The 27,154-nt window shown below is 42.2% G+C and overlaps 1 protein-coding gene across 1 annotated transcript in view; it reads right to left on the bottom strand.

The window, feature by feature from the left end:
• Positions 1–27,154, bottom strand: part of PKHD1 (PKHD1 ciliary IPT domain containing fibrocystin/polyductin) — a 436,391-nt gene that overhangs the window by 189,517 nt on the left and 219,720 nt on the right. Inside the window, exons 36-40 of the mRNA XM_053273219.1 lie at positions 23,311–23,444; positions 16,762–16,874; positions 14,474–14,579; positions 13,616–13,750; positions 535–670 (exon numbers count right to left, since the gene is read on the bottom strand). Of these exons, the coding sequence (XP_053129194.1) occupies positions 535–670; positions 13,616–13,750; positions 14,474–14,579; positions 16,762–16,874; positions 23,311–23,444 (624 nt within the window). The remainder of the gene's footprint in view (positions 1–534; positions 671–13,615; positions 13,751–14,473; positions 14,580–16,761; positions 16,875–23,310; positions 23,445–27,154) is intronic.

Genomic DNA, 27,154 nt, shown 5'->3' with positions numbered 1-27,154 from the left:
CTGGAGCCAGGGTGTGTCACCCAAGTAAGGCGCAGGGAAGGAAGGTGAAGTCCGAACCCGGTCATTGCTAGGCCTCCGCACTGTCTTGGGGGGGGGTGGGATTACCCCTATCCAGGCCACTAATCCACTTATAGTTGTTCAATAAAGCTGTGGCCCTTTTTACCCACTATATTGTTGTCTGTGTCTTCTTGGGGCTGGGGTCTAGGGACAATATGTATTACTTTGTAATGGAACTCTCCAGTATCTCTACTGTTAATAAGTTTGTAAAAATGTATTTGGAACTTGACATTCTGTAAAACAGTCAAGACATTCCCTGCCTCCAACCCAAATCCTGCCACTTTTTATGCAGTTTTAGCAGTCTGGCTTGAAATGTTCATTTTCAAAGAGAAGGGATATTTCCCAGGTTCCTATCATGAGACCCTAAAGAAAAGACATCACTGTCTGTGGAGGAAACAAAACAACAATTGCAGCACCTTCCAACATTCATTTCTCCACTGTATTTTGCTTCAGTATTAAAAAAACTAACTAACTTACCCTGACCTTGGTAACAGTCAGAACAGGTGGTGATTGCAGTGCAATTGTTAATGTCAAAGTTCATAAAGGTTGTATTAGAAATCAATAGCTCATGCCTTTTGGGAGTTTTCAACCCTGTCAGCATACAGCTTCCATCCTGCAAAAGAAGTGTAAAAAAATAAATTAAAAAGTACTAATTAAGAATTTAGAAAGAATTAAGTTGTGGAGGCAGGGTCTCAATCAGTGGAAACCAACAGAAATTCACATGATACAGTGACTTAGGCCAAACTAAATCTGTGGGTAGCTGATCCACATATTTAAACAAACTTCTGCCCCAGTCATGTAGAAAGAAGACTGTAAGGTACATAATTCTGCCTTTGCCCACAGCAGCTTCTCCCAGGTTCATTCCCCAAGTACGTTTCTCCTCAGTGCTTAAGAGAGGGGCTGCAGAGAAGTAAGCAAGGGGTTTGGGCAGAGTTCTGCACTCCTCACCCATGACTTTGCTGTCAAAAAGGGATCCCATCCTCACTTGTGTTTGGGGCAGATTCATTTTTAAACACACAGATCTGCTGCTGTCAAATCTAATTTGGTCCTTATTTCAAGTGAGTTTATACTAGCTGAAAATCTTGCCTCAGAATTACAAAATAAAAGTGCACACCATTACAAAGGGGGGAAAAAGAACTAATGCAAATTAAAACATACAAAAGTTAAATGATGGCTATCAAATGAGAAATTAAAATGAGATTGTAAAATGAGATTTTAAAATTAAAATTAGTCCTAGGGTTGGGATCAAAGTTTTACAAAAGTGAAAATCAGGCTTACTCCAAAGAGAAACTGGTAGAGTATTTCAAGTTCATTCCCAAGGAAATACATCAGATAATGTTCTCAGATGGTTTCTCCACATCTCTAGACTCCAGCCACTCACTTCTTTGCCCCAGCTCCTTTGAATGGAGCACAAGGCAGAGGCCTAATTGGCTGCCAGCTGGAGAGGGCAGAGTCCCAAGAGCCATTGTACCTCCTGCCTCCCCAGTTCCTCAGTCTGCTTTGGGAAGCGGCCCCTTCCACCCATGCATTGAGTGTAGTGTGGGCTCTGCTGGTCATCTTGTTGGAGGTAGGGTTACCACACACGCAGTCCTCTGTCATTCTCCCCCATGGGCCACCCAGCCTGCTCTCCCCAGCCAGGCCAGCAGCTTTATCTCTTGGCTCAAGGCAGGGCAGTCAGCTAGCTACCAAGCCAACCTCTTTGTATGCTGGTGCAGCAGTACATGCATTGTTTCCCACTCGCTTGCTGTTCTCGACGAATGCAAACATTTATATATCGCTTTCAACAAAAGGTTTCACTGTACTTTTCAAAGGAAAATAAACAACAAGATGCTCCCTTCTCCCCAAAGAGTTCACAATCTAAAATGAAACACAAGGTAACAGCAGCGTCAGCCACTGAAGGAATGCTATGCTCGGGCTGAATAGGGCCAGTCATGCTCTCCCCATGATAAATTGAAAAGATTCAAAATATGCCTTTTTACTCAGTCAGCAGGGGTAAAGTTAGTTAGCTAAATGCTAACTTCTCACTGGCACCACCACCGCCTCCACGTGGCCTATCTATCATGCTCCTAGGAACATAGGAACATAGGAAGCTGCCATATACTGAGTCAGACCATTGGTCTATCTAGCTCAGTATTGTCTTCACAGACTAGCAGTGGCTTTTCCAAGGCTGCAGGCAGGAATCTCTCTCAGCCCTATCTTGGAGAAGCCAGGGAGGGAACTTGAAACCTTCTGCTCATCCCAGAGCGGCTCCATCCCCTGAGGGAAATATCTTACAGTGCTCACACTTCTAGTCTCCCATTCATATGCAGCCAGAGCGGACCCTGCTTAGCTATGAGGACAAGTCATGTTTGCTACCACAAGACCAGCTCTCCTCTCCTTGACAAAAGCAAGATCTCAATGAAGCAGAACCTCCATTCGGGCATTTATTTATTTATTTATTTATTTGATTTCTATACTGCCCTTCCAAAAATGTCTCAGGGTGGTTTACACACACAAACAATAAACAAATAAGATGGCTCCCTGTCCCCAAAGGGCTCACAATCTAAAAAGAAAAAGATAGACACCAGCAACAGTCACTGGAGAAACTGTGCTGGGGGTGGAGGGCCAGTTACTCTCCCCCTGCTAAATAAAAGAGAATCACCACGTTAAAAAGGTGCCTCTTTGCCAAGTTAGCCGATGGATGGTCAGTAGGAAGGGAAAGGAGACAGAGGAAGAGAAGCTGCTCATGAGAGCAAAGTGTTCTGAGTGAACAAAATGTTCCAGCTGCTCCCCAGAACTTTGGACACCACAACACATGCAAAAAAAATTAAAATGCTTTGGTCCCCAAAATAGTTGCTTGTCCTCTATAAAAGTCCCTAGTTGACAACCCTAGTTGGAGACAGAATAGGAATTTTTTTGGGCCCTCATCTAATAGGTTTGTGGTTATTATTCTTAGCAAACGCCCGTCTTTATGGTCACAAGGGCAGAGTGCTGACTACAGCAGTGTAGTCTGGTGAGCACCTTCGGCATGCATTTGAGGTAAAGAGGAGTCCAAGTCAGCTTCTAGCCACTTTACAGCTCAGGGAACCCTGGCTTGGACTTACTCTAAACTGCTGAGGCATCACCTATTTGACAGGTTTTATGGCTTCTGGGAGGTGATGCCTGATGTCGGACATTATGTTGGATAGGAAGGACATCTCCAGCCATAGAGCAAAGGGGCTGCCTGGAGCCAAGGTGTGTTGCCCATTGTGTTTTAGGCTGGGGCTCACACTGCTGTTGAGGAGCCTCTAGTTGCCACACTGTAGTGGGGTGGAGAGCCAATCTCCATCTGTGCTTCATAATTGTAATCAAAGTTGTAGCCCTTTATTACAAAAATCCATGGCTCAGGTCTTCATTTGTCTGGGTGCAACTGGCCTCCCCCCCCCCCTTTGCCTCAGAGTACTGTTCACTCTTGTTGTGTTGACTTTCTTCTATCCAACTCAACTCCTGACCCTCTACAATCCAGCTTCTCCGCTGAGAATGTGCCCTTGCTAAGATCTTCTCACTGCCAAATTCAAATTAGCATTAGCCATGTGATGCAAAATAAATGTAGTTGCTCTCGTGCAAATGAAGGGAGATTGTGCAAAAACAGCTGCACAACACTGAGGCCATTATTATGGCTCTTGCACAACTACATCAATTTTGTTTTAAATGCCCACCGCAGCATGGGTGGTGCAGAAATCGCCCACAGGACGTTGCATAGTACGTCGACCAAGGTGTTTTCTTTCCCAGTGCTCTTCCATGAAACCAAGCACTTTCTATTTGTGCTTTTAAAAAAAAAAAGATTCACCTTCACCAGCAAATCTGAAAATTAAAAGAAATAAGGAGCAGCATGCTTTCTGCATTGCTGCTAACCAAATATACCCTGATGTGAATCTACAACTACAACTCCAAACATAGGCAGCCTTTTGTGCTGGATGTAATGGAACTGGCTGCTAACTGCATTGTGTGCTGAATCAATTCATGAGCAGTGGTATAAAAAGATAGCTATAACAATTGGTATAAAGGCATATCTTAGAACTAAAAGAGCTGGCGGAGTGGAAGATTTTCCTTTCTTGTTAAATTAATGTCATAAAGTTTTAATTCATGTTAAAGAGCCATCATAAATTAAGATGTAAATTATGACAAGAACACTCTTTATCTTGAGATAATCAAAGATAATCACACCCCTGGGGTGCTGCGAGGAACAAGGCACAGTTGAGTGCCTCAAAATTTCTTAACGAGTGCAAGGAAAACTCAAGTCCTGTGCATCCTCTGAACTAGTAAAACAAAAAAGATCATATCTTATGTGTGTACTAGAAATTAGCAACCAAGATTTTCATGTCAGTATAGGAAATTCAGTACATATACCTCCTTATCCCCCATTACCACCCCAGTATTTTAATCTCTCCTGTGCATGAAATCCCCTACCTCCATTCCTCATGTTCACTATGACTACTATAAAATCACCAGGTCCCAGCGTGAGGGTATTTCTGTACCAACCCACAACTCTGGTACTCTTATACTTTCCTCTTTCCCAATCTGTCTACTGCACATACCCCTCTTAGGAAAACAAATTTTCCTCACAACATTTTCCCTCTTCCTTCAGACCAGGTGTACTGAATGCTGGCAATCCATAACTGGCCCTTCTTACACAGCATATATAATTAGGGTTAGTAATTAAATTGCCAAAAAGTGAAATCTGAAGCCAATTTCAGAATTCCTCCCAGGGCAAAACATCTGATAATTTTCAAGGGAAGCCATCAAGTTTCTACAAGTTGTTCTGGTAAGAACTAATCTGCCTACTTTCCTTTCACTATAAGCTTACTTGATAATTACCATCTTCACAAGTTAGACCACTTCAGCCTTAGACATGCACATGTCTGCCATCTTGAATCAGGGTGGATTACATCATTACAAACTAGGCCCTTAAATCATCCATATGTGTCACTAACTACACCTGCGGCAAATTTGGTTCAAATCGGTTAGGCGCTTCACAAGTTAGCCCACTTGTGCAAATGTTTATGAATCCACCATCCCGAATTGGGGTGGATTATATCATCACAAACCATATCATTGAAGTGTCCCTATGTGTCCCTACAACTGTACCAAATTTGGTTCATATTGATCCAGGCACTGAGAAGTCGACAGGGGCTTCTGACACACTGACACACATATACAAAATGCTGGGTGATCTCATAAGCTTACTTTCCTTAAGGAAAGTAGGCTAATAAAACAAGTGAAATTTCCAGAGGCTTTTTGAACAACCCTAGTTAGAATATTCATAAACACACTGTGACATTACTGCTGGTCCACCAATGGCCGCAGGTGATTTGTGGGCAGAGTGCAGCCAGTTTTTAACTGATTATCTCTACAAATGATTAACCACCTCAGATGGCTGAGGAGTCTATCTAGAGAATCAATTAGTAGGGATGTGCATTTCATTTTGGATATAAAACATTTTGTGCACAAAACAGGCCATTTCGGCTGTTTTGTAGCCAAAACAAAACATCCAGTGCTCAAAACAGAAAATTTTGTAGCCAAAACAAAACGTCCCTGTTTCGGATACAAAACGTTTTGTTGTTTCGGCTGTTTTGGAACTCCATTTTGCAATTGCAAAAAGTCTTTCTCCTTCAGTCTCTATTTTGAGTTTTGACATCTGTTTGAATTTCCAGCCCTTCCAGCCCACAGATTGGCCAGTGAAAGCATGGGCTGATCTGCTGGCAATTGCCTCCTTATACCTTTAAAGCAAATTTAAATTTTTTTACATTTACATTTTATATCTCGCTCTTCCTCCAAGGAGCTCAGAGCAGTGTACTACATACTTAGTTTTCTCCTCTCAACAACAACCCGGTGAAGTAGGTTAGGCTGAAAGAGAGTGACTGGCCCAGAGTCACCCAGCTAGTTTCATGGCTGAATGGGGATTTGAACTCGGGTCTCCCTGGTCCTAGTCCGGCACTCTAGCCACTACATCACACTGGCTCCCTTTATTTAAGAGTAAATTTTACCCTCATTGGCTAGTGGGGCAGAGTGCATTTACCCTCATTGGCCAGTGGGGCAGTGTGCATTTTGTTGTTGTTGTTTCACACTGTTGTGTGTAGATCAATTGCATTTTGGGCGGGGGGGATGTGGATGTGCATGACCTTTGGAAATCTGCCTGATTTTTTCCAAATCTCTGCTGTTGTTGATGTGTGATGTTGATGTTATTTGGGGTGGATTCGAGGCAGAAAGGGGGCTTTGGGGGCAGAAGAGTGGTTCAGGTGGTAGTGCCCCAATGGGTGCCTGTTACCACCCAGATTCCAAAGGAATTGGGAAAAGGGCTGATTTTTAAAGAATTTCTGAAGTTGACATGTCTTTGGGACAGATTCGGGGCAGAAAGGGGGCCTTAGGGGCAAAACAGTGGCTTGGGTGGCAGTGCCCCAAGGGGTGCCTACCACCACCCAGATTCCAAAGGAATAGGGCAAAGGGCTGATTTTTTAGGAATTGTTGAAGTTTACACTTCTTTAAGGTTCCCCCCCCCAAGGGAATAATGGAGGTTTCAGAAGACCCATAACTCCACCTGGGGGGCACTGGGGTGGCCAAGAGTGAGTGGTGGTGTAGTGCACATAGGGTGCCAACCACCCCCGTGGGTTGCTAACCCATGGGGTGCTGGGTTCTGTTGTTTCTGAGGTGTTCTGAGTATAGATTCTCTGGTAGCATGTGAGATTTTCAACAACAAACCATGAATCCACTCTCATATGCTACCAGAGAATCTGAATCTACACTCAAAACATCTCAGAAGCAACAGAACCAAGTACCCCATGGGTTAGCAACCCATGGGGCTGGTTGGCACCCTATGTGCTCTACACCACCACTTGCTCTGGGCCACCCTGGTGCCCCCCAAGTGCAGTTATGGGGCAGGAATTATGGAGGTCCATCATTCCCTATGGGGAAGAACTTTACAGATGCGCAAACTCAATTACATCTTTAAAAATCAGCCCTCTGCCCAATTCCTTTGAAATAATTCTGGCAGCTTCCTTGCCCCCACTGGGCACTATCACCCACCCTACTCTGCTCTGGGCTACCCCTTTCCCCTCAACATGAAGCTATACTTTCGCTGAAACCTCCATTCTTCCCTATGGGAAAAATCCTATACTTCAAAAGTTCACCAAAAATCAGCCCTTTGCCCAATTCCTCTGAAATTTGGGTGGTAGTTTCCACCCATTGGGTACTACCACCCCCACCCACTAGTTTTTCCCCGGGACCATTTTTAAAAATCCAAAACGTTTCAGATTCGGATTTTGCCATTTCGAACAAAGAACAAAATTGGCGTGTTTCGGATTGGCTAATTTTGAACAAAGAACAAAATGGGGGTGTTTCAGATTCAGGCCAAAAACAAAACAGAAAAAAAACCCAAAATGCACAACCCTATCAATTAGAGCAGGCAAGTGTTGCTGCCTTGCTGAAAAATAGCAGAGAGCAAACCAAATCGACTTAGGAATGAAGGGTTCTATTCAGTTGAGAATAAAGATGGGTGAATCCCCCAGCTCAGTTCACAATTGGGCTTGGTAATTGGTTATCTTGAAAAGCTGGGAAATAGCTTGATTTTTTCTGAGCCCAGTTCCAAATTCAGACACTGTGTTGAATTCCTGATGGAGCACAATGGGGTTTCTGAATGTCCTGCCCACTCCAGTCCCTAAATACTGACTAGTGTGTATTTATTTATTTATTATTTATTTATTTTATTTAGTTAGATTTATATGTCGCCCTACACCCATAGGACTCAGGGCAGCTTACAAACAATAACATATACAGCAACACAATCCTATAAAATACATCTTATATAATGTCATAACCCCAACCCCATACAGTACTCATTCCACATGACATAGTAATCATGGATTACAAGATCACTCTACAACCAGCTATCTCAGCGACTGGACACCCAATGCAACATTTCAGTCTTACATGCCTTGCGGAAGGCCAACAGATCATGGAGAGCTCTGATGTTATCTACTAACATGACGTTATTTACTAACTCACTTACCTGGCCTGACAGCAGCTGCAACAATAGCAGTGGCAATATGAAGGCTTGAGAAGCCACTTCCTCTCTAGTGCCTAGAATGTTAGCACCCCAGGTGCTAGAGGCCCTGGAAAAAAACAACATCTTCCAGGATCTTGGAGCCTGAGATGCGAATGTTCCAGATGTCAGGAAGAAAGATCTCCCATTTTACTGCTGCTGCTGTGGTCACCGCTAACTCAGGACAGAGAAGTAGGAAAGGGTGGCATGGCACAGTCAGGGAGCTGATTTTCAGATAAATGTATGATCCAAGCTATAGAATTTAGGGTCAGGGGGTGGGAGTGGAGAGTGCTGCTCAATTCAAAATACTTCCAAGCTTTTAATCTGAGCAAACCTGTGAAGGATCAGTGACTGCATCTCCCAGCCCTTCTGCTGCTAACAGCAGCTTTATGGGGATAGTCTGCTTTGGTGGGATCACAGTGTTGGGAATAGGGCTATTCCCCCTTCCCCAAGCACCATGGTCCTAGTCCAAATCTCCCTCCCGCCCCCATAGCTGCTTTTAAGAAAAGAAAAAGATGACAAAATATCCAATCACAGTTTCCCCACATTACATCTAGTTCAACCCTCAGTACAAGACAGCTTAAAAAGTTTGTAAATTCTCATGGGTATCCATTTGCATAAAGGCTGAATTTATGTAAAAAGAAACAAAATCCTATTTTTCATATTTGAACACAATCTTGTTCCTGAAATATTGGCCAGAAATAAAAAGGCAGCCTAACTCGCTAGCCAACTGCATTTGTACATCCTTGGTTGATTTTTCACAACAGCTTCCTGCCATACCAGTGGCTCTTGTTATCTGTGGGGGTTCCATTCTCGGCTACAACCACAGATAATGAGACCTGGTCAATGGGAATTGGGGGGTAGGGTTCCTGGAAGCAGAAATAGGTTAAATAAAGTTCTGTGCCATGTTCTCCAGGTGTCGAGCAATGCCCCCCCAAACTCTGAATTCCACCAATTTTCTGTGAAATATCATGGGGATTTTTTTTAAACCAAGAGACACAAAATGGCTTCTTTCATCAAAATGGTGGCTGGAAATTACTTCAGAGGCCACCCAGGAACCACAGATAGGTGAATTTTAACTATTTTTTTTACCTGTGAATAATGAGGTTGGGTCTCCATTGCCTCACCACAGAGACATGAAACCATTATAATCAGAATTATAATCAGCACCTTGTATTTTGCCCAGAAACTTATCTGCAGCCAGTGTAGCTCTTTCAATACGGGAGTAATATGATCTCAGCAAGATGACCCAGAGACCAACCTGGCTGCCGCATTCTGTGCCAATTGCAGTTTATGGACTATGTACAAAGGCAGCCCCACATAAAGCGCATTCCAGTAGTCAAGTCCGGAGGTTACCAGCATATGTACCACTGTTCTGAAGTTCTTCTCAAGACTGTTCTCAAGAAATGGATGCAGTTTCCACTATTCTCAAGAAATGGATGCAGCTGGCGTATCAGCCAAAGTTGATAGAAAACACTTCTTGCCACCACCACAACCTGAGACACCTGGGAGGGGTATGGATCCAGAAGTAGCCTCAAACTGCGTACCTGTTCCTTCTGGGGAAGTGTAACCCCATCCAGAACAGGTAGATCAAAATCATCTCAGCGTTCCATACAAAAAGTATCTCCATCTTATCTAGATCCAGTCTCTGTTTGTTATCCCTCATCTAGCACATCACTGCCTCCAGGCAGGCATTTAGGGAGGTTATTACTTCTCCTGATGTTGTTGACATGGAGAAACAGATCTGAGTGCCATCAGTATACTGATAACACCCTGCACCAAATCTCCTGATGGTCTCTCCCAGTGGCTTCACGTAGATGTTAAAAAGCATTGGAGACAATATGGAGCCCTGAGGGACACCATGCAAAAGTTCAGATTTTGAAGAGCAACAGTCTCCAAAGGACACCATCTGGAAACTGCCCAAGAGGTAGGAGTGGAACCCAGTGCTAAGCAGTGCCTCCCAACCCAAACCCCCTCATATGCTACCAGAAAGATAATATGGTATCTTGGAGGCTTTCGACAGTATCGAAAGCATCCAAGAGATCCAAAAGGACCAACAGAATCACACGCCCTCTGTAAATTCCTAATGGGAGATAATCCATCAGGCCTACCAAAGCATCCTCCAGCCCATAGCTTGCCCCCAAACCAGTTTGAAATTGGTCTAGCTAATCAGTTTCCCCACGAGACTGCCTGGAGCTGGAACGCCAACATCTTCTCAATTACCTTGTGCAGCCGCAGAAGGAAGGTTGGAGACAGGTCTATAGTTAATTAACTCTGAGGGATCTAATGCAGGCTTCTTCAGAAGAGGTCTAATGATTGCTTCCTTAAGGCAAGAAAGCATCCTGCCATCCCTCAGAGAAGCATTTATCATATCTACCAGGCCTCTGACAAAGGTCAGAGCAACAGGTGGTAGGCTGCACCATTCTAAGCAGCTTACAAATGGCCAGTGCACATGCATGGCAGCCTTCAAATTGGCCACAGTGAGCCAGGAGAGGGCTGGAAAGGCCTGCAAAAAGACCAGGGGAGGCCAGCAGGAGAGGGGGAACCTTCTGAGACCTCTCCGCAGCTATGAAAGCATACCACCCCACCCCCCCAAGGCCACCAGATGACTCTGGCAGTGAGTTTAAAAACAGATTTTTTTTCATAACCCCTGAACCATCCCTGGGGGTTCAGCTCAAAGTTGAGCCTAACCAAACCCAACCAGGCCCTGTTTGGCTCAAGGGTGGGCCATCGAACAGCCCCAGTTCAATAGAGAACTGGCTCAACCTTGAGCCTGTTCACACATCCCTGGTGACTAGCAACATGCATTGGTCCCAAGACCGCTTGGTATAGCCCATAGTCACCACAACCACTATGGACTCCTGAGCCGCCCCATACAAACTGATCCCAAAGTGAACATTGAAGTCCCTCCCCCCACCTCAAGCCTGGGGTACTCCAACGCCAAGACTGACACCAAATCCATCAGCTCAGTTAGAGTCTCCATTGGGCAGTGGTGTGATCGGTTCACCAAGAAGTCCCAGTCTATCCCTGGTCCCGAAATACAAGTACATACATTCAATATGGTTAGACACTTCAACAGGGATCCTGCCAAATCTTCAAAATGGCAGTCTTTCTGGACTCTGCACATGTGCAGCAGCCAGAAAGACCACCATTTTGAAATCCAAAATGGCGGCTGGAGCAGTCAGAACATTCTGGTGAAACAGGGTCATTTCAAAATGCCCCATTTCGGGATGGACCGTCTCGCTAGAGGGACATTCTTCACATCGCTATTTCAAATATTGCCAAAAAATGCAGATAGGATTATGACCAAGAAGAGAACTTGCACTGGTCAAGAAACAAGTACAAGTTGCCTTTGTTATCCGCAGTCTCGCGGATTGCCATTTCACATATCTGTGGTTGGATCTAAGAGATCCAGTTTCTTTATCTGCACTTTTAAAATCGGCAAGATTTGCCTATCCACAGTTCCTGGGTAGCCAAAATTGATTTCCAATGTCATTTCCGACTGCCATTTTGCAGCATGGAGCCATTTTGTAGCTCTTTTTTAAAAAAGCACTACGATTTTGGGGGCCAAAAAAATCACAAAACTTTAGAGGAATGTGCAGTTTTCGGCGGGGGCAGGGAGGAGTTTGCTGGAGGCCTGAAGAGCAAGGTACTGTGCTTCCCCACATTTTCTCTGCCTTTTTAAAGCTTATGGAACCCAACTCCTAGAGTATTATAGGGGTATAAACATTACCCCCATAGGGGTAATGTTTCATTATTCACAGTTTCCATATACGCACCTCTAGACGAGAATGGAACTCCCACAAATAATGAGGGCCACCTGCATTCCCAAGTCTACCTGTATCCTCAGGGCAATAGTAATTGGAATACATAGTCCTTACCAAATATACATAAAGGACAATTATAGTGATGGTAGTGCTTCGGAGGAGGTCTAGGCCTCACTCAGAGCAACTACTGGCAGGCTAGGCCTTTCCTAATAAGGGGGAAAGCCCAGGAAATTCAAAATAGAAGGACCAGTCCTGAGGACTGGGCAGGAACTACCCCACACAGCCACCTATTGAAGAAGAGAAAGTTTTGTTCTCTTAGTTAGGCTGTCCCAGGAGGGCCCTGAGGAAGCAGCAGGCTGAGAGCTGCTAGGGAAATGGTCCTGTAAGTTATAAGTTAGGACCACGTTAGTTAGACGTGTGAGGGAAGTTATTTTTCTTTACCGATTGCTTGGAATCTGCGTTGCCAGATTAATGAAAACTATCTCTTACAATCTCTTTTATGAAAAGACAGTTGTACTTATTGCATACCGTTTTCCTTTAATCTAATAATAAATCCTTGTTGCTGAAGTGTACTACTCTTCTTTTTGGGTCTGCCTTAGTCACATGCCTTTGAAGGCCAAGGATTGCTTAGTCCATTTTTGTTTTGCCACTTTACCCGGCTCCCCTGGAACCTTATATGGAGACTGGGTTTTCTACATCAAAATAAAGTGGATGGTGGCAGCCTACTGTGAATCACTTACAGGCAAGGATTTAACCCCTGTGAACTCCACCCCCACCCCCCGCTTTCTGGCTCTAGGAGTCATGACAAGTTTTAAAAGTAATTGTTGCTACAACTACAGTCCACATCTTGGTGAATAATAGGAGACTGGCACTTCTGAGTGAACCTTACCTAGATACACCTGAAGCAACACACTGAATGGAGCATCTTTTCTTTAAACAATTTGGCATCCTCATTGCATATGTTATTAAGCTTAATGATGGCTAAATCTGATGTAAGAACAGCCTTTGTTTTTATTAATTGCAGTATCATAAAAATGGCTCCCCTCTCCGTCAGCTGTTAAGATTAGAAGAAATACCTCGGTGCTAAAAACAAGATGGCTGCTTAGTGACAAAATGACTCGTTTTTAGAACCATAGATTGCTACCTCAAGATCTACTTGCTTGTTCTTCCAAATCTTGCTACTCTGAACCGATTGCATTTTGCTATTGCTCCCCCTTCCCCCTAAATTCTAGACAGCAAAGAATGTTTCACTACATGACCTGTAGGGATCTTGAAACCTTCTGCCCTTCCCAGAGTGGCCCCATCCCCTAAGGGAAATATCTTGCAGTGCTCACACATCAAGTCTCCCATTCATATGCAACCAGGGTAGACCCTGCTTAGCTAAGGGGACAAGTCAAGCATGCTACCACAAGACCAGCATTTTATCCAGGATGCCATAAATTCTGTAAATGTCTTAACTGCACTTGCAAAATAACAGTTACTGACACCAGTCTCTATTAAAAATATCATACTAGTATTATATGGATCACTATAATGGTGGTGATGCTTTCATTAAATGAAAGGGTGAATATTGCCTTCCTGTAATGGAGTCTGACAATGGCTGTGAGAAACCAGCTCATTATTTTTACAACTTCTAAAAGTGCAGAAGCTGCATTTTTAATTTCACTATTCTAACTTTACTTCTTTAAGAAAAAGCTGCAGGCCTCTAAAATCAGGGGGCAACTTGCATCCTTACCTGTCCATGAAAGTGACCAATTAGTAAGCTGTGTGCAACAGAGGTGTTTCCAAGACTTTCCACAATGTCAACTCCAAAGTCTTTGCAAGAACAGATGTGGAAGGTCTCAAGTTGCAGGTTGCTGTTGCTAATAATCTGTTGGAATTATTTATCAAGCAAAGCTTTATTATAAAAGAAAGCAACACATGAAAAGTCAGCGTGAATCAGCAATCCTCAGACAAGATGATATCAGTGAACTCTCAGATGGATGTACAATTAATGGATGTACAAGTCACCTAAAACACAATTTATGACGGTATTTTTCTTAAAACAGATTAGGGCAATTCACACAATACATTGTATGTGCAATCTGTGTATACTGTACAGACTGTTGATCTGTACATACATAGTTATTCATACAGTATGTTCAATGGTCACTAAGAGTTAACAGCGACTTGATGGCACTGAATCAATCAATCAATCAATCAATCAATCAATCAATCGTCCAATGCACACACAGCAGCACACCGTCCATACTCGACATTTTCAAGGGATCTAGTCCCCAAATTCATTTTTACACATTACAAAATACATTTCCCTGCACACAAAAACATGTATGTGGAAACAGACACCTCTATGTGCTTAAAACATGATGTGTGACTAGCTGGGTTATCAAAAGGCATGCAGAAACTGAGTGTTATGTTCCACAGTTTATGCTGCAAGAAGCACTCAACTATGATTATCATTATGCTGCCTTTTGTAGCCATAAAATCTATGTGATGATATGTGCAAAGTTATTTGGGGGCACTGGGAGCTATGCTGTGACTAGAAAGTGACTAGAATGAAAAAACAAAACAATCATACTTATTGCTTCTATACCTGAACTCCACCTTGGCATTGCCAGGCTGTGAAGCTTTGAATCATTACAGGGACCGTACTGTTTGCCTTTTGAGTGTGATAGTCTCGATAAAACAGGAGTCCATATCTGTTCAAATTGAAAAGAAGAGATAATTTAATAACTAAGGAACATGGTGGGGCACCATTTAGACACACTAGGCCAAATAACTGCGACTGACATCTAGCTCAGTGTTTAGGATTCGGAAGGTGGATCAGGAGCTGTGCCCTTGCAGCGAGGGCTGCTCCGAGCTCAAGCAAAGGCTTGTTGAGTGGTATGACATGCACACAGGGGGAGCGAGAGAGATTCTCTACTCTTCCCTGCCACCAAAAGTGTTCTTTGGCTTCCAGAAATATGTCCCAGAGGGTCCTGCAGACATATTCCTGGTAGTCAAAGAGCACTTTTAGAAGGAGAAGAGAACAGCAAACATCTCACCTCCCCTCCCCCCCCATCCCACACACACTCTTCTGCTCAACAAACCTTCAGCTGAGCTCAGAGCAGCTCTCGCTGCAAAGGTGTAGCTTCTGCTCCACCCTTTACCACTCATGCCTTTTATTCTGAGAATATACTGTATTTCTCCATCCTGAGTAAACACTGAAGTTCATATTATTATAAATTCAACTTATACAAAATTTAACAATTTCAACAAAAGTGGCACTCAAAGAGGTGCATAGAGCATGTGTGCATGGGCAACAACTTGCAGAATCAGCATTGCAGAATCAGCTGCAATAAAATAGATCCTATAATAAGAACTGCAGCCAGTTCTGTTTTTCTTTCTATATTAAGGTACTCTAGGGATGGAGAGTTCATAAGATGCATTTGACCCCAGAGGAACTAGATCACGGTAAAGGAAATTACCAAGCTTTTATGAAGGGAGGCAGGGAAAGCAGCAGATAATTGGAAGAATGGATGGTAAACCAGGCCAACAAGAGAAATGTTCAAAAATATTTGAAAATATATATTCATAGATCATTAGAACAGAAGTACTTAAGTGTCAGGAAGGATCCAGTACTTCCAATGCAATATTTTTCTGCTAACACACCCAAGCCTCACAAAGACTAACATCCAAGAGTATGAACTATTATAAAGTATTATCATTCTCAAATTTACTTCAGATGACTGTGACATCTGCATCTGATTAATGAAGCCATGTCAAAAAAAAAGTAATTTATCATTCCCTCTAATACAAAATTTGAAAGGCCAGTTTGGAAGCAAAACATGCCACCCAAAAAGATAATATTATTTTCTGCTTGCTTGGGAGACTCCTTAGGTATGTAGAAATATATCAGTTGGCCAATTAAAGAGAGACTTGGGTTTTGTTTTTAAATTTTTAATTTTTTTCTCTCTCTCTCGATCCCTCTCCCTCTCCAAAATGGCTCTTGATTTTGCTTGAGCCCCTAATAGCATACAGTATTGCGGTGGGGGGAGGGATTAGGGTTCCCTCCATACTATACATGGAAATTTTGGGAGAAAGGAAAAAACCACCCACCCCACCACTTCTCAGAAGCCTCCCTGACCTGCTATCAAACAATACAGTGCTCATATTCTGAACTGGCAGCCAGACCTCAACCTGAACCCTACAGTCTGTATAGCATAAAGGTGGGAGGTCTCATGAGAGTGGGAAAGAGAGAGGGGGGAGGTTTCAGTTTCCCTCCTCTCCCACACCCCCACAACGTCCAAGCAGTATTTCTCCGGGGTGGCTGGAGAACGAGACCTGAAGAGGATCACTCCTTTTAAGAGCTAAAGATACAATATGTTGTTATGTATTTGTAAATATTTTCAATGTGGGGTCTTATTTAGACTAGAACATTCCAAGTTCTAAGTTTAAATTTTTTAAACTTATTTAAAATATTTTATTTCTTGAAGAACACACTTAAGGACTGAATCAGATTTCACCCAGTGCCGAAATGTATATGCAGATTACACATTTCTGAAATGAAATGCACCAGCTGTTTAATAGATGAGAACACTAGACAATGGTTTAGAACCAGAGAAGAAGAATATATGTAATTGAAATTGAAATGAATCCTATTTACACAGTCTATGAGAAATGGACCATAACATATCAATATGTTTTCATCCTGCTGGGGGGAGATCCTATTAAACATCAGAGAAAACATTAAACACATTTTTTTCTAATTGGCTATTGCCGCTAACATTAAGCAGGAGAGAGAGGGGAGGAGTGTCTGTATGTATGAGAGTCTATGTGATAAAATGAGAGAGACACAGAAAGGGGAAAACGTTATATATGAGTAAAATAATTCAAAAATACCTGCTGCAGGAATGTGCTACATTCTTAGTGAACAAAAGGATTGGTGTCTCTGATCGTCCTATAGGAGAAAGGTGAAAGAAATACCCATTTCCAGCTGCACACACTGTGTTACCCTACAATGAAGAATATAGGATTAGATTATACCTCATGCCTATTAAGACTGGCAGGATAATAATATATCAGCCAATGCTTTTAATCACCTTTTTAATCCTAGTAACATTCATGTCAAGCTATTTTTGAAATCCATGGCAATTCAGACACCTCATGCAACACTATGAAAGCTGAGAGACTCTTACAATTACTTCATTAAACACAGAGCTAAATCAAACAACCACATGTCCTTCCCCTAGAGGCAAGCTTGCAAGTCATGCACGGACATGGCTGCATGTGGCTGGATTGTGAACGGAGGGCAGAGGGGCTTCCTGCCTCACATATAAAGCCGTGTTCGCCTGTGTCTGCTGACACAGAACTGTAGGGGCCACTCTGCAGTGACAGTGCTTGCTCAAGTATCTCATCATGTGGACAGGATGGATGACCAGCCATGTGTGCATTGCACCACTTGAAGGAAACACAACTGTGCCAATGGCAGGGGGTGGGGAATTAAAACAAGCTATCTGAAATGGCACTATTTGGATGCTGCCTTTACATGAGCATCAGAACAAAGCAGAAATTCAATATGGATTAAGAAAAATAATATGTTTTTCAGCATAATGTTCCATATATCTGAAAGCATCTTTACCTGACTTCTTCAGGACAGAAAAGCTAAGTTGGAAAGCTAAAATGGGGAGGGAATCTCAGCTTGAGGAGCTCCGCTGCTATATTTCACCTAAGAGATAACTGCCTAAATTCTAGGGATGTTAGTGACTCCAACCTCATCTCCTTGTTCCAAAAATCAGTGGTTTCAATTTACATAACACTGGTTGTTGATCAGTACCTATCCACTGACTTCCTGCCATTCTCCCAGCTTTCATTTCTGGAATTTGTAAAGAACATTAAAAAGACTTGTGCATGGTTTGGCTTTTAAATCAAACTTTACAGACTTTGAAATCTCATGTGAAAAACCGTATAAGAACTTGGGCACAAGGAGCACTTTTTCTGAAATTCTGATGCAGACAGAAGTTGTTTAAAACATGATGATGATGTGCATTAGAACTGGCGCAAATGCATGCTCTTTTGAGCAAGCAAAATTTAATAAAGAATTAATTGACTTTTGCAAGCACATTAAGAAAGAATTTTCTTATATATAGAAAAATTGCATCAAATTATGTATCTACTATATATTTTGAAGAGGTTTTTTTGTCTGTGGATTTGTTTGTGCAAAATAAAGTTACATTTCCTACAGATACCAAATTTTGCATAAACAATCCTCCCATCTAAAGTAGCTGAATGCAATACCTTTTGAGCAAGACCCTACCCCCCGCAAAAGACACCTCAAAACCCTTTTCCATCTTGCCTTGGCTGGCTTGTTGGTTAGCGAAGGAAGGCAGTTGGCTGCTGGTTGGGAATGATTGCTGCCTCTCTAAAAGATTGACAGGTGGGAGGGAGAAAATCTCACCAGTTTCATGGCTGTCAATTTCTTTTCTTTCTTTCTTTTTTAATTACTACTATCAATATATGCCCTGAAATGGGCCTGCCCTTTTTGTCAAAATAAAAACTTGTGAAGCTGACAGTGCTCTAGTAGAAATAAGCCAAAGAGAAAAGAGGACATTAGTCAACAATCCTGCTTCTTTTCTGACAAGAAGCTAGTCAATGGTAAGACTTCTAATCAGTTTCAGTCTGTTTGCAAAGCTAAATCAATCCCTCCCAAATAAGTGTGCACAACTGAAGCTCTGGTCAGTTTCACAGACAGTATTTGAATTCTCCTAGACAGTATTTGAATTCTAATGTTTAGCTCTTTCTTTGGTATGAGGACCTGTCTTCCTTGCTTATGTATCTCTGCAAAAATGCCCTGTATATTGATGACAATATAGACATAACATAAAAAAATAATATCAACATTTCCCATGATTTGCTGACATCTCACTAGTTAAAGTATAACCGTTGGCCAGAACATATGTTTTGAAGGAAACCATCTCCCCACCAAGTCAGGATCTGGACTGTGGATATTTAAGGCACACAGCATTCAGTCATCGAGGGAATCTAAAAAGGGAAGTGAATTACTCACAGTGGGGAGGAGTGAGGATGGTACCTAGACATTCATCACTACCAAATAGCAGGAGAAATTTGATCCAGATGTGTAGTGGCCAAAAGGTGGTCAGTGGTGTCACTTGATGTGTTTGTTGGGTGGATATTTGTCCACAGGGATTGGAGGCAAGACCACCAACTCACTTCCCAGAGGTCACTTGAGAGCTTTAAGAAGGTAATGACTGTTCATTACTCGTGACCCAAATCAAAGCGGAGTCAGTGACCTAGAAGTGAGAGACTCCATATCCCATTTCCAGTCTCCTGACCTATCCAATTTTCCCACTGTCCTGGTGTCTGACATTTGTCACAAGGGTCACAACACAAAGAGATAAGAGTGCTGCCTGAAGCACAAGCTTAGGCACCTTGTAACAGAAAGACAGATTTTCAGACCAGGATGCCCACAGCACAGTTAAGGTAGGCTTCTGTAGTCAAGTCACATTATTTCAGGGGCTATTTCCCCTGGGATTCCAATAGAGCCTCAGATTATTAGTTTGTGCCAGATCCCACATATTTATGCAGAAATCTAACAATTTAGAAGCTTGATAACAGAGGTTTAGGCAAGCAGGGAATTTTGTGCAGAAATCATTTCTTTGGGGAACTATATTATATGGATATCTCAGCAACTAAAATTCCAGAAACTATGTGCTTAAGTATCTGATAGCAATAGAATATAGCCAGATGAGCTTTTAAATCATTCAGACTCAACAGTGTGGATAATATACATACTTTGCAAAAGCAGAGTTTAAATTTAAGAGCTCTTCTCTTGCTCCCTTGCTTGTTTCTTCCTCCCCTCCCCAAAAGACAATGGTAAGCAGCTCCCAGTGCCAATTCAGTGCTCACCTACATCAATCCAAGTTATCCTCCAGCATGATTGCTGCAGGCTGGGGGAAGATGCTGCAGTCCAAAGTAACAATGGCCATATGGCTCATATTATGCCTAATTCTCACAAACAGCAGATTAGGTAGCAAATCTGTCTCTGGACTGTACCACTACAGACTGCTGGTGAAGTCTCACATGATAGAATGCTGGCCTATTAAAAACATACCTGTGTACTTAAAACTAGTGTATTAGGAAAAAGACCAAGGAATAATCCTTCCTGCTGACATCTAGTTTCTATATGATGGGCTTCTTTCTTTTTCTTTTAAAGGACCATTCAGTCACGCAAGCATTCTCCTGCAGGCTGAACGAATATTGTCCACATACTGTTTAATCACATCATAGTGATTTGTGAAAATTAAACTTCAACTTGGGCATCACACACATGTTCTGGGCAAAACCATTATGATAATGAGCAAACAATGTGATCCCCAGCTCAACAAAAAGTTTCCTGCCTCATTTGGAAACCTTATAATGTGAAGATAAAAGAAGCTGCCCTGAATAGGTGCCCTGGATTTAGGAGCTTCAAACATTTTTTTAAAAAAATCATCAGAGGAGAAAGAAAAAAAGGTTTCGTCCCCGAAAAGGTGATTTGCTAACTCAAATCTTAGAGATAAAGTAATTTCAGAGTCTTCAAAACCAAACTGCCTTGTGTAGCTTGAGAAAGTAAAGAACAAAAATGATACAGTGAACAGTGAATGTTCTTCAAACCTGTGTGAAAAGTCATTACTGTTTATAAATCAAAAATCTCTTGGCCCTCTGGGGCCCATGAAGACAGACAAAGAGCTTTTCTCATCTTCACATTAAAATAAACTACATGACACAAGAATTACTATTCAGCTACAAATCAGAGAAACAAGGCCCACTCCAGCCTCCATAAATGGCAACAGGGATGAAGCCAGCAGCCTCTAAAAATGAACCTAAAATCTCAAGAAAATGAAGGAGAAGACCCCCTGATCACGCATGCTTGTCCATTTCTTTTGTAGGTTGGGTGATAGTACCCATCGTGCCCTACCACACAACCCACTTTTGGTGTCCCTAGGAGCTAACCATGGGGAACGATAGGGTGTTTCCAGTTTTCCCATTGTTCCCTATGGCTGAAATAAACTGCACTCAGAATGTACACACAAAATGTTGCATTGCAATTTGCAATGCGTTTTGCATCCCTGCCTTGCAAAACACTGCGGGTTAGAAGCACACAGTTAAAGGAATTGGTCTCTCCCGACACAGAACACACATTTCAAACAGTCCAAAAATGGCCAAAAAAGAATAACTGACCCAGAATCCACTGCTAGCCACAGTGCCTCCACTGCAGTAATACCATTGGCACAAGTTGCTCTCTCATGCATAATTATGACTCCTTACACTACTTCCTAGCATTGCAACAGCTGCCACAGCAGCACCTTAGCAGCAAGTGTAGCCATAAGTTCAACTAGAGCAACCTCAGCCACATTTTGACTGTGTACACCTTGCAATGCAGATTGCAGAGCAGAGCAGTGAGTAAAGCACAAGTTAGTCTCAAGGCCAGACATGGAGATCATCACAGCAATGGCCAAGAAATATTACACACATACATACACAGAGAGCTGCCACTGTTCATTTCTCACCACAACACTATCTCACAAACAAAACCAACCTCGACTAAAGGCAAGCAGGCATCCACGTGCTGCCTTTGTCAATCTGAGATCCAGCAAAACCAGATAGTTATAGCAACAATAGTACAGCATATAATAGTGCAGAGAAAAGCAAGCTACAAAATTAAACCTTCCTTCCTCCTCTCATAAGAACATTAAAACAGCCCTGCTCATGCGAAAGGCCCATCTGGTCCAGCATTCTGTTTCACACAGTGGTCCATGAAGTTATCCAAACCTGATTTATACTCTTCTTCAAAAGAGACAGGCACAATTTAAGGGCTTGCTCTGCCTCCCAGTTCTTTTGAATACATTGTGGAATTCCCTCCTTTTATGTTCCCCCTCCCACTCCCAACCAATGGGGGCGCAGTTGCACATGACAATACTTGATTTGTATGATAACAAGCCAACCAAGAAGCAAGGAGATTGGAAGCCAGTGCCAGAAAAAAATCAGCAAGGGAAAAACAGGCCTACAAAATGGTGCTTGAAATGTCAGAAGGTTCCAGTCAATATGGGGTTGGTCTGCTCCAAGCTCGAAACAGGCTCTTTATTTAAAGGGCATTCTGTTTCGAGCTTGAAACATTCAAAGTGGCCTGTTTCTAGTTGAAACGTTTCACCATCAAAACATTCTATACATCCCTAGCGCTCAGAATTCCTGCACATTTGTTCACTGAAACCCATCAGTTTGACTCCAGTTGAATCCCAAAAAAGATGTGGGAGGAGGGCATAAAAACATGAGCTCTGCTGGCTGAAACCAAACGTCCATCTAGTAAAGCTCCCACAGTGTTCAACCAGATGCTTGATATAGTTGCCCACAATATCTCTTTTTGAAGCATGGCAACCAGACCTGTACACAGCAATCCAAATGTGGCCATACAATGTCTTTTTATAAATCTGTTTGCTGACAGTCTTGTTTTGAACCCCTTTCCCTATAATCTCTTGCATGAATTTGTCTTTATCACCATTGCTGTACACCAAGTTTTCCTGAGTCACTGCGAGTTCAGACCCCAGCAATGCAAACGTGATTATTTTTATTTTTTCTACAACTAGTGTTTCCAGCCAAGTTCCAAAACAATGGGATTGGAATACAGGTTTTCTAGGCCATAATGTCCTGATGTATTCCAAATGTAGCTTCTATGTCTAAAATTACAAATATATGTGCTTATTTTCTGCCTGAGGTCTGCATTGATCAGACCTCAGTGCAGCCACTCTTGGAGCATGGTCAGAAGTTTAATATTTTAACACCTTACCCTCAATGAAAATTTCACTGATTACTGCAATTGATTAGAACTTTAAAAAATGAGAATATAAATTTACAGAATACCGTGGTTCCTGAGCAATCAATAAGCACAAAAAAAGTTCAAAAAAGTCATGTACACTCCAAAAGCATGACAGACAGACATTTTAAAGGAATTCATGAGTTTTACCATTAGAGGGTTAATATCGTTAAAAAGAAACAGTCACATAGCTTTTTGCTCTGACATGAACAGTAGCATTGTCCTTACATTGAAGCTGTGAGCAACCAATTTGCTGCAAATAATTTTCTGCTTAAAACTGTGAGGAGTGAAAGATGCCCTGAAACGTCCCCAGGCTCTCCGTTTTTCACCACTCCCCATTTCACAGCAGTGGCCCTCCTCTCACTAGTGGCACTGCTCCCTACCTTTTTTGTTCCCCATGACATAGGGGGCAAAAACATGGGGGCAAAAAACATGGCAACCACTGGAAGCTGAGACTGCAGGGAGTGCTGCCACCAATCAGTTCAGCCAGCTTTTGCTCTCTATCATCCCCTGAAGATCACTGTAAAGAGCCTTCCCAACTTCCCTATATATGGGGGCATTTGGGGTCAGCTGTATCTTACCTCTATTAAATTATCAGGATCCTGAATATAGATCCCAGCAGGTGACGAGATTTCAGTACTGGAAAGCCCATCAGTACCAGAAAGCCCAATAATGGTGTTATGTCTTACTTTATTTTTTTTATTCAGTCTGTCTCCTAAATTTAAAAAAAAAAGGTACAAATTAATATGCCATCACACAGACAGAGACCACATGTTAATCACACATTACTACCATATATTGTTTATTGGTGGAATAGCCTTCACTGCCGCATATATAATGGTAATTCAGTGGTGCTTTGCATATGTTTCACAAAGCACAGATTAAGTAGTACTACCGTGTTTCCCCGAAAATAAGACAGTGTCTTATATTAATTTTAGTCCCCCAAAATGCACTAGGGCAATTAGCGGTAACATCAGAAATTACTGCTAGGTCTTACTTTCGGGGTAGGTTTTACTTTCAGGGAAACAGGGTAGCTGACCTGGCACAGAGCATTTGCACCCCTAGTTTTCCCATTCGTTCTTCCCCGCCCAGTGGTGGGCGCTCTTCTTCCCCACCAGCCGGCCCATGGCTATCTGGCAGCTGCTCACAAACTCTCGCAAGAGCTGCCATGCATGGGATTAGCCACGAGTATGTCTTAGAGAAATAAATATATAGAAAATATTAGGTTATCAGAAAAATAAACTGAGATAGGAAAGAAAACAGTGAAGACAATCCAGGGAAATCAATAGTCAATAACTGTTCATTTTCTTAGGATGGAGACTAGGCCTATGTTATATCTATATCTGTCTTATCTATTGAAGAGTTAGGGTCTTCAATATAATCTGTTTGTTTGTTTGTAGATGTGTTTGTGTGATAGAAAGTCCTACTTCCTGATTACCTACAGATATCAAATTTTGTATACACAATCCTGCCACTGAAATTAGTGGAATGAACTACTTTTACACTGGAATATATTGGGGAAAGGGTTAATTTTTTGTATTTTCGAAAAGAAATTCTGAATATAATAATCATCTTTTCATTGTTATTGTTCTCAGATTTTTAAACACTCAATCAGATCAATAATAATAAGTATTATTATTATTACATTTATATCCCACTCTTCCTCCAAGGTGCCCAGAGCAGTGTTCTACATACTTAAATTTCTCTTTCACAACAACCCTGTGAAGTAGGCTAGGCTGAGAGAGAAGTGACTGGCCCAGAGTCTCCCAGCTAGTATTATGGCTGAATGGGGATTTGAACTCAGGTCTCCCCGGTCCTAGTCCAGCACTCTAACCACTACACCACGCTGGCTTTATTCAAAAATGACATAATGCCTAAGAGCAGTAGAAAATCTTTCTCAAATTTACTATGATCCAAATTGACCACATATGGTCATTACTCAATATAATGAATGTTTGAAGTTGACATTCTACACATTTCATTTTTTTTTTTGTTACTTGACTTTTGCAAGCAAATTAATAAAGAATTTTCTTACATAAAGAAAAATTACGTTAAAAATGTTTGTGTCTACTATATATTTTGAAGAGTTTGTCTGTGGATTTGTTTGTGCAAAATAAAGTTACATTTCCCAATTACTTACAGATACCAAATTTGCATACTGCAATGACCAGACTGACGCCCAGGAACTTGCAAACTGAACAGAACTATAGAAAGACAAGTACAGACTTCTCAGATAACATGATTGGGACAGGACCCAATACCCAACCTCTTCATCACTGGTTTGGATGAAGGGCTGGACCAAAGGATACTGAATGATAGACCTAACATTCAAAATGACCTCCAAAATGCCTCCAAAAAAAAGAAAAGAAAGCAGAGCCTTTAGCAGGATAATAAATTCAAAGAGAATTTATTTACATGGGAAAATGCCAAATAATACACCATTACTTTTTTTATTGCTAGGCAGGCCAAGACTGAGGGAATGTAAGACATGGCTCAAGGGCCTGCTAGTGCTGCTGAAGCAGTTCTGATGGCCACTGCTGTTTCAAGGGCAGAAGGCAGGTCATACTGGCAATACTAACCCCAGAAGATTATGCATTCCCTTGTGCCAGCATTAAAAGCCCAGCTCCTGCGCGTTTGGATACTGCTGATCCAAAAGTGAAGTTCTCATTTTACACTATGAAACTAGAAAACAAGCATGCATTTTTATATCCATAACAAAGCAGGGGCTCACAGAAAGATCTCCGTTAACATATCCAAAGTCCTGATTCAGTTCAATGTGCCACCCAAAAGCTGCTCCACATGGGTGACGTCCCATGCAGCAGTGGGAACGTATAAAATATTCTTCCTGCATGTGTCGGCTACTGAAACATCTACAGCAATTGCACACCAACACCAGTCTTTCCCTCTTGTCAAGAAGTGGGGCACTGCCATGGGATGCTGTCCACGTTTATACTAAGTGCTATAATTTGTATAATTTTAGATTGTGAACTCTCTGGGGACAGGGAACCATCCTCTTATTCATCTTCTGTGTGAACCACTTTGAGAACTTCTATGCTGAAAAATAGTATATAAACAGTAGTCGTAGGTTATGCACTGTGTCGTTAGGTGAAATCCTTATAACTGCTTCTTGTACTGCTCGGGCTTTTGGCCACACTTAGATGGTGGCATAGTTTTGTTATTAATATCTCTTCTCTCTGTAATACATACATACAGTACCTACCTACCACTTCATAGGGACATAGGCATATAGGTAGCTGCCTTATACTGAGTCAAACCATAGTCCATCTAGCTCAGTATTGTCTCAGTAGCGGCTTCTCCAACGTTGCAGGCAGGAATCTCTCTCAGCCCTATCTTGGAGATGCCAGGAGGGGAACTTGGAACCTTCTCATTGATCTGAGGTGGTGGTGTAGTAGTTAGAGTGTTAGACTAGGACTGTGGAGACCACCGTTCAAATCCCTGTTCAGCCATGAAACCTACAGGTAGAGATGTGCACAAACCTGTTTGAAGGCCCTTTTATGGGCCTCTGAACAGGTTTGAGAACTGGGCAGTTCAAAGTTTGAAGGTGGGGGCAGGGAGGTTGCATGCGCACCAGCCACTTCAGGCCAAAGAGCAAAGAGGTGGCAGGGATATACACTGCCACCCCATAGGACTTGGGAAATACCGGGCCCCGGCGGGGGGAAAGTGGAGGGAGAGGTAAGTGCACCCTCCTCCGCACTTAAATTGTGACACCACCACCCCACCCCACCTGCCATCGAGCCACTCAGCGTGGTTCCGTGCACATCCCTACCTACAGAGTGACTCTGGGCCATACACTTGTCTCTCAGCCTAACCTACCTCACAGGGTTGTTATGAGGATAAACATAACCATGTTCACCACTCTGGGCTCCTTGGAGGAAGGGTGGGATAGAAATGTAAAAGTAAATAAATGTAGGCTATAGCCACAACATACTGGTTGTCTTTTAAGATGTCGCAAGACACTTTTTTGTTTTAACCATGGGAAAAGGTTTTTGGGCAGTGCTTAGATGGGGGCAGTGACCTTTGAACTAGCCTTTACAAATGCTGCTTGCAAACATATGAAGCCTGGATTTCATTGTTCAGTTACAGATACATAACAGGTAACCATTTATTGAACAGGAATACGAAAAATGAGATACTAAGTTTTGGTCATATCCAGTAATTCACAGAAACATTTTACATGTATGCATGCAAGATTTGATACACACACACAAACACAATGCCTTTTAAAATAGAAAATGGTTTCTATTTTTCATTTCTTTGAATTCCTGTGTTACTTTTAATCAACTCTGTTCTGATTTCATACACAATTTTGTACTCATCTCACAGGAAAAATAAAGCTTCTGGAAATAAAACCATAAAATGGGGACAGGACCAAGAAGTGCCAAGCAAATTCTCATTTATTTATTT

The sequence above is a fragment of the Hemicordylus capensis genome, chromosome 1, assembly GCF_027244095.1.
Source record: "Hemicordylus capensis ecotype Gifberg chromosome 1, rHemCap1.1.pri, whole genome shotgun sequence".
NCBI lineage: Eukaryota > Metazoa > Chordata > Lepidosauria > Squamata > Cordylidae > Hemicordylus > Hemicordylus capensis.
The sequence above is the reverse complement of the archived record's forward strand: the minus strand, read 5'-3'. Positions and strand labels throughout refer to the sequence as shown.